Here is a 13,053-nt window from a genome sequence, read left to right on the forward strand (position 1 = left end):
ATATGGTGTAGCTCCTGCTCATCTCAAGGCTTGACTGTGGTTGCATAAATCCTCTCGCTCTCTCCGCTCCAGCTCACAGCAACCTTTGACCAACAAATGTTTTAAGCGCAGGTGTTCTTGTGAGAGATCCTTTCAGTCCTCTGCTTCAACTTTATGGAACACATTATCGCAGAGTTTGCGGCTTGACCCCACTTTTGCGCCTTTCAGGACAAATCTGAAAACATTCTTTTTAGAGAATCCTTTACTTAGTTTGTATGCCCTATTTGGTCTTTGTTGGCTCTGGATTAGTATTCTTGCGTTGTGTCTTGTTGGTATCTCCTCTGCTTTACTGTTATAGCATGCTGACACCTTTGCGCTTAAGCGCTTTATAAATAAATACATAAATAGAGATGGGGTAGGAACTGAGGGATAATTACTGTAGTCATTTTGATCTGAGCCAAATAGGGGAAAGGACAATGTAGGCAAAGACCTTCACACACTGATTAAAGGATCAGCCATCTTAAATATGCCAACACCCGAAGTTCCTTTCTGAGACGCTCCCCCACCCCAAAATTCCTGCAGACAATGCACTTTGGCAGTGGACGTCATAAAGAATAGCCCATGTTAAAGCAGCAGAGATTGCCCAACTGAAGGAAGGCTTCAAGTGCATCAATCTGCTTGGGAAAAGGGGCTATATGAGTGGGTGTGTGGTGGCCCCCCTTAATTTAATCATCTTTTGTATCCATTTAGAGAATCATCTTTGTGCATCATCTAGAAGAATTATCCTGGAACCATCTTGGCATAACAAAGTAGTTTTCACTGGAATCTTGCTGAGGTCAAGGTGGCCAAAACGTTTCCATTTAAGGGGTGAAGACAGGACCTTCAGGGACGGTGTAGACCCTCTACCTAACCGTTTGACGGGAATATTTGAAGTGATTGACTGCTGATGGACACTAGTATCTAGGACTCTGCCTGCTTAAGGGACAAACCATGCATGCATCCTTGACAATCACCTCCCTGAATGAGAAGGGCTGTAGATGGACCTAGCTTTTCATAGCGAAACAGTGAAGGGCCTTGCAGAACCCATAGGACCAAATAAAGCTGCCTTGGCTCACCCTGCAACTTTAAACTGCTTCTAGCTTCTTCAAACTCTCCAAACCTCTGAGCGACTGTAGAGACCTAATGGAGCAGCCTTTGGCACTCTGTCAACTTCTAGCCACTTAGGTTTTAGTTGCGTTTATGTGCTTACATAGCGCACCAAAAGCAAAAGGTATCTGGGCGCTTTTGCTTGAGGTTACAGAGGTTTTTACAACATACAAAAGGCAATTATCAATGCATACAAGAAAACTTACAATTAATGTGCAGTGCAGTCCCAACATGGAAGGCAGCTGTACACGAACGGTCAGATAAAAGTACAACAGTAGTTATGGAAGGCAGCTGTCCTGTGTTACAGATCAGGCTGCCTGACTTCAGAAAGCGTAAAGTCTTAAGGGCATTCATCTAGCGTTACAGTTCTAAGCGCAAGTCCTGTTGACAGCGGTTGAATAAGCAATCGTGCAGAGTTAATAGTGTTGGGGAAATTAGATCAGCTTAGAGAATATCCAGGATTTGACCTGGTTTCTGAAGACCTCAAAGAAGGTTCAATTCTGAGAGCAGTGGGTAGAGAATTCTAGGTCTTGGCTGCTAAAACTGGGAAAATGGATCCGCTGGCTTTGTTCCGTTTGAATTTTGTAATGCTTAGGCAGTGAGTGTAGTTGGTTCTGGTCGATCTGGAAGATTGTTATCTAGAGAATCTGTCGACTAGGTACTTCGGGGCCAAATTAGCCAAACACTTGTGGGTGATCCTTAGGGTTCTGAAGGTGATCCTGTCTTGAATAGGGAGCCAGTTGGTATCCCGTCTTGCTTGTGAGATGTGGTTCGAGCGAGGGATGTTTAAGGCCGATCTAAGGGCATTATTTTGCAGAACTTGTAGATTATTTAGGTCACGCTTGCTAGTACCTAAGTACAGAGTGTTGCAGTAGTCCAATTTAAAAAGTATGAGCGAACTTGCCACTGTGATGCAACTGCTAGAGGACAAGAAGTGTATGCAAGCGTTTTAGTTTAGCGGTGTATGCTGTTGCTGAAGCTGTAGCATTCACCTGTCTGGAGAGGGTGGAATCCAGGTAGACTCCTAATGTTTTGGTGTCCTTGGCAACTTTGATAGTATTCCATCAATGTTAATGGAGGTCTATTGGGCATCTAGTTTTGTCATGTCTCACACTTCCTCCTCTTGTAAGGATCCGTTTGAAATGAGGACGGCAGCAAAACCATTTTACACCAGATGGAGGCTCTTTAACAAGCTCCCCACAAAGAATCGTTGAAGCTTTGCTTCGGTACTGCCTCCGCCACGTGACTCGATTCTGCTCGAGTAACGTGTTCTACGCACGTATTTAGGTGCTTTCTTCGAAGCGTTCGGCGCTTCTGATTGTTGATTCTAGCGTGTCTTTATCGTTGTGCTTTTCTACGTTCCTCCATTACGTTTGGTGTCCTGAATTACAGAGCCTTTCATTACAGTCACAGAGACCTTTCTCGCCATCTTCAGCACTTTATGGTGGCATTCGTGCGAGGCCCATTTGCCTCACTCAGCATTTCAGTGCGGCATTCAGGTGATGGCCGCTCGCCGCAGTCAGCGCTTCCAGGCGGCATGTATATGAAGTCCGCTCGCTGCATTCCAATCTTCAAGGCAGCGTTCCTCTGAGCACATTTCCCACCGCATTCTAAGGCATTCCATTAGAGGAGTCTTCTCTGCCTCTTCAGCTACATTCCTTCGTCACCTGGTTCAACTACATGCCTTCTGAAGCCGGTGTACTCGCAGAAGAGCTGGAGTTCCTGTCTGCCATTATCCAGGTGATAGATATATTTGTAACATTGAGAACATTCTCTTTTTGTCAATCAAGTTCAAATATTTTGTTGCTCCTGTTTATTTTCATTATTTCAGGGGTGAATTCTTAACCCGCTTTCCAGAGTACAGAAAGAACTATTATTGAACACTTAAAGGGCAAATAGGTTTCTTCCGGATACTAACATTTGGCTTTATTTCTAAGAAGAGTGTCCATATATGTGGAATTAATTTAGTGCACAGAACTAAAGGATGCTTTCCAGAGTGCACCTACCCGACTAGTGCAACCCTCGTGCCGTTCCGGGTAGTTCTTACTAACTTCCTTTTTGTTTGTTCTATTTGTGGATTACCTGGAACTCTTTACTTTGGACTTCTTCAAACCAAGGTTAGTGGATAACTAACTAGTGAAATACATTGGGATTAATACAATATATGTTACTTACCTTATTGTTTCTTTACTTAGATCGGAGAGTGTTCATTATTGCCCTTTCAATTGATTCCTCGCCCTGGCTGTATGTTTCAACGGTCAGTTGGTGTAATCAGTGGAAAGGGTTTTTCCTTGAGGATTTGTCACTGAAGTTAGGAAGTAGACGACATCAGGACTTGTATCCTTTTACATCAGTATCCTTTACTTGTATAGCTTATAACTGTCGAGCAGCATGTCAAGTTTACTGAGTTGATGCCTGGAGCCGATGAGCAGGAACTCTGTCTTATCGCTGAGACAGAGTGTCTTTGAGCCATGTCAACCCGAATAAGCCTTTTCTACTTTTTGAAACTGCACTGATTTTTCTGATCCAATCGAGCCACTTCATGGCTGAAGCGGAATCTTAGTTTTCCTTGAGGTTGAGGAAGATATTTTGGATGGGTGAGACCTTCCCTTGGTGGAATTTGACATAGTCTTTGGAAAAACTCTGCAGTATGTAACTTTTAGTGTGTTCAGCACCCATTGGTCTGTTGTAAGCCCCCTCGCAATGATGGGAAAAGGGGATCCTGCTACTACTGAGGTTCTGTGGAAAGCGATCTGTAATTAACATTCCCTTAGGTGAGAGCATCCTCATTGTGGAACCCTGTAAACCTCTTATGCTAAATATTGAAGTGCAGGAGTGTCATCTGTAACCTCTGTTAGGGAGAATTCTCAAAAATGTGCTAATTCCCTCTATTTTACGGACCCCAAGCAACTTTGCTGGATTTTGAGGACTTGATTTTTTTTTAACCTGGAGAGAGTGAGGCCCTATTTCACACTCTCGTGTATTTTAATGTGATTTTATACACCGTATTTCTTTTTGGTTATGGAGTCTAACAAACTCCATAGGCATCATCTTTTTCAATTGTGTCACACAGCACCATCAGCGCAGTGGCACAGGAAAATCTTTTAGATTTCCCAAGGTTTAAATACCTTCTCTGGGATCAACTATGGTTTCCCAGAGCAGTGGAATGAAATTGACTTCACTTAGTCCTGTAAAATTCTAGACCAGCACAGCCTATCTTACAAGAGAAGTGCTGGAGGGGTTACTTAGTATCCCCTGTGTCTAGTTACTCATGTAGCATTACCCTTTCCTCTCAGAATGGCTGGTGGCAGTGGTTTTGCAATGAACTACCATGATTTACCCCGACCGCGAACTGTTCTCAGCTCCGGTAACGTTAAATCGCAGGAGCCACGTTTTTCAAAATGGTTCTGAGCCTCCTTTGTTAAAATGGTCCCCAGTCTCCTTTTGTTGCCATTTCTTTGCGGAAAGGTCCTTCTAGAGTTTTTCTCTGCCTGCCAAACCAGGTTTGGTCTCTTTGTTTATTTGCCTTTGGCGGGCTTCAGGAGTGAAACCCACCTCTGGCTCCAGAGTGTCTGGGATAGGCAAGAAGTGAGGGAGGTGCCCAAAACTCCCTGTGCTTAGTCTCTTAGGAGACCCAAATGCACTCTGTGACGATTGGCTGGCTGGCAAGGACAGCCACTCTGCTGGGTGAGTGGCAGCTAGGCTGGAATGAATGGGAGAGAACTGAATAAAAGACAAGTCTCTTGGATTGAAAGGCAGAGTCGACCATTGGATGAAGGAACCAAAGAGGACGACTGCTGCAACTCCTGGACCGTTGGTTTGCCCGGTGAAGCCCTGCTGCAGGTCCGAATCGCAAAGTTTGCATCAACAGAGAAGCCCTGCAAGGACGACTTCTCCCTTTGAGTTGGTGGGACCAATCAACTCCAAAGTAAGCCACCTGGACACCAGTCTCGGAGCTGGTTGCATTTCCTCAGAGTGCTGCAGGAAACCGTAGTGCCAAGGGAGAGGGACACCAGATTTTGTGTGTTGCTTGCAAGCTGGCTTAAAGCTTTTGGAAGATCCTCCGGACTCCCACGAAGCAGGAATGACCAAGCCTGACCCCCCTCAGTTGAGTGCGGGACCTCAGATGTGAGGAAAGTCCACCTTGACAGCGAGGAACCAGTTTATAGTCAGTCCATCGACAGCCAAAGCATCTAATGCCATACCATCGAAAAAAAGCATTAAAAAAAAAAAAAAAACAACAACTAATGCATTTTTTCCTTTTTTCTTTTAATGGAGGGGTCCGCCCCGTACCCCCTTTTTTTAAACTTTAAAACCTATTTTTATTAAACTAAACCCTTTACCATCTAAAGAAATGCATTAGATGCTTTTTTTTTTTAGATGGTATGGCTTTGGTTGTCGATGCAATTACTGGATACCCCAGGAACTGCGCTTATTGCTATTTGCTGTACCGCAAGGAGCTGAAATGCGAAACAGCCACTGAAAGTAAAGTTTGCCGGTTGCCAGCTTTGACGGTGCCAATATAGTGCAGGAGTCCCCCGACGTCCTCCCTTTTTGTCCCCATGACTGAAGCACAGGAACAGTGAGATCTGCAGAGCTGTACAGGAACAGAAGTCTTCAGCTGCATCTTTTTCTTCTTTACTAAGGTACTGTAAAACTAGCCTAAGAGAACTTACGTCTTACTGTGGAAGTGCTTGTAACTTCTGCAACTCACAAGTCTAATCGGCTTGTGGCCCTACACTTGGTTCTTCCTTTTATCAAAGACTCCCAAGAACGTGTGCAAAGACTTTTCCATTTACTTAGCTGAAGTGATGCATCCTATACTGACTTTGACTTTGGCTTAGCCTATTGAATTGAATTACTCTTCTCTTGCTATCTGAAAGTATTTGCCCTGCTTAAGAATATTTGTAATTTCTTGTGTTCTAATAACCTTTGCATTTTACAAACTATTGAGAGTATTCTGTATGCCAACAGTAAGGTATTAATGTCCCCAGGACCCTTGTTAGTGAAGTCTCCTGTGGGTGTAGGTTGCATCTGTGGGCCATCCCAAAAGGGCCTCGTCTGATCCATGAACTCAGAGTGTACAGCATTGAAGTATATTTGTGTGTTACTTTTTTATTTTTTTATTTTATTTAAAGTGCATTAGCCACAATTTGACTTTTAACACATTTCACAAACAAAATATTACATAAACTATAAGAACAAACCTTTACAGTTTTTAGGTACACATCTCACAATAAAAAAGTAAAAAAAAAAAATCAAGATAAAAAGACAAGATGAAAGACAATCTAACAACCAAAATTTTTTTTGCAAAAGAGAATTCAAGTTATTACTAGCTTCCATTCCTTTAAAACTCTACCCACTTCAATTGATAAAGCCATCTCATTGCCCGATGATGACCTCGCCCAGAAATCATCAGAATTTAAATGAGACTCATTATAAACAAATCTGCCAAAAGAACTGGCCCTGACACTCCAAGTCCCGGGGCACTTAGAAAGTAAATGTTTAGTGGTCTGAACTTCCATAGTTAAGCATCTGTCGCAAATTGGAGCAGTGCCCCCTTCATTATCCCTTGTAGCAAGTAGTTCCAGGGTAGGGAGTAGGTTTAAATGAAATCTCAAAAAAGCAGATCTAAACCAAAAGCTAGGGGACTTCTTCAGATAAGCCGGAAGGAACGATAAACGCTCATCTAAGAGTGTGAGGGAAGCTGTTCTTTTAGTTCCCTGCATCTCCTCAATCGTATGAATCCAATCAGCCAGTTTCGATTTTTTCTTCACTTTTAAAGGGTTCTGTAGGAGGGACTCAGCATCAGAATCACAACGGGCCAATAATTCCAAACATGTTGATTCTAACCTACATAGAAAAACATTATTGCCATGTACCCGCTCTACATCAGAATCTTCAAAAAGTGAATTCTTAGGGGGGGGGGATCAAGAATTGACCTATAAAGAGTAAGCCACTTCCAGGCTAGCCATGATCTGAGTGAAGACAGGCCAAACTCATATCGTAGGGAGACGATCGGAACACAATCAGGGAGTCCCAAAGTACGTTTCCAAATCTTTGATTCGATAACATCCCAGTCTATGTCAAAGGCTAGAGAATTGTAGTCCATGCCATATAGAATAATGGGAACTACCTTCCCGATATAAAATCTTATGAGGGGAATGATGGTAAATCTGCCAAACTTAGAATGGATTTTTTTCATCTGGGCTCCCAACTTGATCAATTTTAAATCCATAGAAGCCATCAGATTAAACCTAGATGGGAAGGATCTTAATTCTGCTCCCAAATAGGTTAATTCAGAGACAACCTCTACCTGAGAGTGGTCTAACTTACAACTCAAATTCCTCACTATTTTATTAGGCCTCCTGAATATAAGAATCTTAGATTTTGAGGGATTTATTCTTAATTTATTAATCCTGGCATAAGATTCTAAAGCACTTAGCAGGTGCTGCAGCCCCACTTGTGAGTAGTCCAACACTACTATATCATCGGCATAAGTTAGCCAATTAATTTTGGCATTACCGATGGAGGGAGATATCAACCCAATGTTCTGTAGCCAATCAGCTAGGTCCGCCATAAAAAGGATGTAAAGCAAGGGAGCCAATAAACAACCTTGGCGAACCCCTCTAGTTATCCTGATTTGGTCAGAAAGGAAACCGGACCTACCCAGTCTAACCCGCATGTGATTGTTAGAATGCAACTCTATTAGGATAGAGAGTAAGCCCGCTGGTATATCCCAGGCCACTAATTTTCCCCATAATAGATTTCTATCAACCATATCAAAGGCCTGTAATAAATCAATCCAGGCTCCAAAAAGAGGAGGGCATCCCTTGGTGAAGGACTTCGCAGCTAAGCAGCTCAAGACTAACCCATTCAGTGACGTCGACAGACCCTTTCTAAATCCAGATTGCTGCTTCGGAATAATTCCCTTCGTTTTTGCCCAGAGTTCCAACTTCCCTAGAACAATACCCGAAAAATTTTTACTATCGCCGTCTAGGAGAGAGATGGGGCAATAATTAGAAGCCAATAGCCTATCTCCCTTCTTATAAATAGGAATGACTATTGAGAGTCTCCACGAATCAGGGATTCTCCTCCGGGCGATATTATCATCAAAAAGGGCTTTAAGGACCTTCGCCCATGTTTCTGGATCAGATTTAAAGATCGAGTTACTTAAGCCATTCGGTCCAGAAGCTCTGGACGCTGAAGATTTTCTAATTAACAGTTCTATATCTAGAACGTTAAACTCAAGCACCCAACTTTGGATTACGTTAGCAACCGAGCATAATGAGGCATCAGAACCATACACCTTCGAAAAATGTTCAATCCACACCCCCTCTTGAATAATAGAATCTTGTTTCTGATGTTGAGTAGCCTCACTCATATTGATTAAAGACCAAAAATTTCGGGTATTCTTAAGAGACAGGACATATAACATTCTCTCAGCATCTTGCTGTAATATCAGATGATGATGTGCACAAATCCAATTCCTGTAGTTATTTTTCAGCTTTACCAACCCCTCCCCATAGGCCTTCTCACACAGGCCCGCTCTCCTTAGGATCGATATCTGGGACCTCAATTCCTTTTTACGATTTATAATTTGAGCATTAAAAGAGTGTTTATGTAACTTGTGAGTTTTCCGCGCGTGGGGCTCCGCTACTGCCTGTGCAGACAGAAAATTCAGGAAAACACTAGGAATACAGAAATCAGACAAAGACTGATTAGATAAATCGCTCGTCCTGATGCGTAGCTCACTATTTAATAACTGACCTCCTTTTTGAAATTTTCTAATGGCATTACCTGAGTTCTTAACAAGGAGCTCATGATCATAACTAAAAGTTACTGGAGCACAATCATACGATACAGTTACCTTCAGCATAGCGTGGTCATCAGGATTACCTTCTCCAACTATCAAACTGTTACAATTTTCAAAAATATTGCTGGAGACAAAGAAATAATCTATCGTGGAGAATGAAATACCTCTGTGCCAAGTGAGGGAATTAGGAATATCCCCCCTTATATTTCCATTCAACATAGATAGATTCCAATCCTGCATAAACCTTAACCATATTTTTCCATTTGTAGACTTCTGTTTACACTTGCCTGATCTGAGATCCACAGTAGAGATGCATTGAGAATTAAAGTCCCCGGCAATAAGAATTTCATCCCCCGGGTAACGGTTAGAGCAATCAAGTAAACCCTCCGAGAGAGCACACAGAAACTCACTTAGTAGAGAAACGCCTGAGTTCCAGTAAAGGTTTACCACAATCCAGCTTAAGCGTTCATTGGAGTTTCTCAAAGATACTCTCACCATGAGGATCCCCTGGATATTATCTGAGACAATTACCGAGGATTTAAACATCTCATTACAAGAGGCCACCAGCAAACCCCCCATTGGTCTACCCCTCCCAGGAGCCAAAGCCAACTGTTGAAAAATTGTGAATCCATCAATGCCTACTAGACCAGTTAGCCAAGTTTCTTGAAAAAGAATTAGATCGAAAGTTTTGAAGATTTCCGATCTCCTGGGCTCCTCAGAAAAGGATGTGTAGCCTCTAGTATTCCATGATAGCACATTAACTTGAGGCGACCCTAGAGCTTCGGATGGGTCATCCCTATCTTAAGAAAAACTTGGGCAATCACTTCAGGTAGCATATCCCACATATTCGTTGAGACAGTTGGGGAGGAATCCTTACTGGTTACCCCCCATCGTGATCTTGACTGGCTATCTGGCGGGACTCGGAGACAGTAGTTATAGGGCAAGTACGAGAGATCTTCAGGCCCCTCTGCTCCCATGCCACCGCCTCCCCCATAATTAGATTCAAACCCAAACTTGATTTCAGTTCTATTGCCACTAGATTAGTGTCAGTATCATATGGGAATCTCGCTGCTTCAATGTCATTTGAGGAAAAATACTTCAAAGCTGGGATTGACTTCAATTCCGTTATTATTGCCGAACGATTTAATGGAGAATCAACACATGAGGATGGAATTTTTCTTGATAAAAAAACTGTCAGATCTGAGTTCTGTTTGTATAATTCATCAGGCAACTGAGATGATAGGACAGAATTTCCATTCTCCGTCAAAGAGCCTAAGCCAGATGAGGCATCTGTTCCTGCAGCCAGATGTGCACCATCATACAAAGGGCAAGCCGATCCAACAGACGGACGCTTGATTACAGCAGCAGTATTAGCTTGCGAGTTTTCACTGCTATTTGTGTGTTACTATTCTATTGCTCCCTTCTGAAGAAGGCATTATAACTGACCAATAAATAAATTAATTGTTTATGCAAGAAACCTTGAGTGTAAGAGTTTATTTGAATACCTGTGAATCTTTGTCTAACTCCACTACAACTCACATTTCCCCTCTTGAGATAAACCTGTCTGCTCAACAAGCTACCAACACTGTGTAGTACAAGTTTATACCAAAGGTTGGGTTGCCTATACCTGCAGTCATAGTTGTTTGTAGTGTTCCCAGAGGGTACTGCATCCAAACTTTGCCTAACAACCTCCTTGAGAGGTGTGTTTCCATGCAGTTGACTGGCACTGAAAGGACTTTGGATATCCTGGGGATGTCTAGGTCTGTCGGTATTACCTCCAAATCAAGGGAGTCTTCCCTTCAATATGTGAATGCCGGATTGATCTGGTGGTGTCATAGTCTTTCTTGGTCTTGTCCAACGGGTCATCCACTTGTGTAGCAAAGATGTTTTCTCCATCAATAGGCATGTATCTGTGTGCTGAATACGCGAACCCGACGCCACGTGTGTCGCTTTGTAAATCAGCTCTTTTTCTGCTGGTCTATTTTTATCACTGTATTTGAGGCCATCTGTCCCTGACTTGTGCTGATGTTCTCACATCCCATTTTTATTTTGGGCTATTAAGCGGGGCTGAAAGCCTTACCTTTCAGCCGAAACTATTGCCATTAAAATAAGAGCTTGAACATAAGGGCTTCAAATATGGGCTTTGAACGAGGGTCTTTAATGCTTTTCAATGGAGATGACATTTGAGGAGGGATACACAGTGTATTTGGTGTTGTTCGACTATGGATCCCCTCCCATTCCCTGCCTCTAGCCATACTGATCCCTATGGGTAATCCCACCCATTCCTGCCCATCTCAGAACTCTGAGTTCCGAGCTCTTCCAGGGAGGCAGCCATCTCAGTTGACTGACTCCAAGGAAGCTCTCTGGAAACAAGCCAAAACTAGCGGCCATCTTTGAATGGGAAAGATACCATGCATCTTCCAAATAAAATGATACATTAAATCATGCGAGTATAATCTTTTTTAAAATAGCTAAAGTAATTTGCTTTTTGGGAGCTTGTTTTGATTCATTTTGATTTGTCTGAAAAATGATGAAGCAACATAACAGTATGTTTGCTAGAATAAAACCTTCTTTCACACATTATTGTGTAACGTACCAAGCAACACAAGTGTTCTGTAATTGTTGCAACTATTATTTTCTCACTTTATAACGTCTGGCTGTCAGTACCAATTGCTCAACTTGTGTACCCGTCATAAGATTTTTCCAATCAATGAGAAGTTTCTCCATCAGTAATTTTCCCCTGGACACTAGATTCACTAGGGCCTTCGAGTAATACAAGTTATGCAACAGAACCTATTTCATGGGTATTTGTAGGTAATCCATTCATGAAAAAAACCTGCGTAACCCGCAGCGACCCAATCGTTACAGCGCTATGTTGAAGGCAATTGGCCGACACATTATATTCCATCATAACACAATATCTTCAGTGGTCTCAGTATCTCTTGTCTGTAAGACTGGTGGAGGGGTTTAGAACACCCACAATGACATTGTGTAGTCCAGCTTACTTCTACTGCAGCTACTCGTAAAACCAAAAAGGAGTTCTCAACTTACTCCCCCGCACCCACTATCTGGTGCCTTGCAATGCAGCTGCCTAGTGGTGACTTTCTCTAGAATTGGCCCCGACTGTTCGCTATTCTGCTGTGCAAACAATACTACACCGTGTTACCAGTAGGCAGAAAATCCCCGAGTGTGGTGGAAAGGGAAAAGGGACTGCTGGCACCACTGTCACCAAGATGTGCAACACTTCATACCTAGTCATTCCATCCACAGCACAGAACTTACCAATTGCCAGCAGTTCCTGGTTCGGATCAATACGGTAATTATTCTGAGAGGCTTGGAGAAAAACAAAAAAGGGCATTTCAGAAAACGAAATCAGCTTTACATGCAAGCACATTTTAAAGCAACGTAGCACATTAATTATTGACTTCATTTATTTTACTTTAGTCCAACATGTACGTAAGTATGTTGAATTACTCGAAATGGAATAGGTTGTTTCTTTTGTCGCTGAATGAGAACATATGTAATTTTCTGTTAAAAAAAAGCGATATAGGAATACAATTGATATTGTAACAAGCCCAGTAATTGGGTATTGTCAAATGGGATCAAGAACCCCTTCTGCTGGCAGTGGGAGGCCTACCAGGGTTATTGCCAGAGACAGTCCTAACCCCTCGTCCCCACCCCCACCCAGCAGGGAGGGCCGAAACTGCTACCCCCTCTGTGTAAACTTGTTTCTGTTTAGAACCCGGTCTCCATCCTGGCCTCAAGTGCATATACTCGCCAGCATTCTCTTGCCCTTACAGATGGACAGCCCACAGAACATTATCCAGAGAACAGAGAGGCAAGAAATACCAGGAAAATCAAAAGAAGCTTTCAGCACAACCAAGGGTCCAATGACGCAGAGACTCACTGATCACGGCGGAGCGGCGAGAGAGAGACCGAATCCGACGAGAGACAGAGCAGTCATGCAGAAACCTAATGCAGCCGCCCCAAGTGGCTATGTTGCTACCAGAACCAGCAGAGTTTGCTGGCCATCCAAGAACACTTGACCACAGCTCACTTTTAGTATTAACATACTGAGGGAGTAACAATCGTTACCACTCACCTTGGAATAA

The 13,053-nt window shown here is 42.9% G+C and overlaps 1 protein-coding gene across 2 annotated transcripts in view; it reads right to left on the reverse strand.

Annotated features, from left to right (window-relative positions):
- The window catches only part of SLC26A11 (solute carrier family 26 member 11), a 257,186-nt gene that overhangs the window by 141,600 nt on the left and 102,533 nt on the right, over positions 1 to 13,053 (reverse strand). For both annotated transcript variants that reach the window (XR_011305180.1, XM_069655195.1), the window contains exon 9: positions 12,224 to 12,274. Coding sequence is in view for 1 of the 2 variants with exons in the window: in XM_069655195.1 (XP_069511296.1) it covers positions 12,224 to 12,274 (51 nt within the window). In the remaining variant the exon portion in view is untranslated. The remainder of the gene's footprint in view (positions 1 to 12,223; positions 12,275 to 13,053) is intronic.

The sequence above is a fragment of the Ambystoma mexicanum genome, chromosome 3q, assembly GCF_040938575.1.
Source record: "Ambystoma mexicanum isolate Mex_15411 chromosome 3q, UKY_AmexF1_1, whole genome shotgun sequence".
NCBI classification, from domain to species: domain Eukaryota; kingdom Metazoa; phylum Chordata; class Amphibia; order Caudata; family Ambystomatidae; genus Ambystoma; species Ambystoma mexicanum.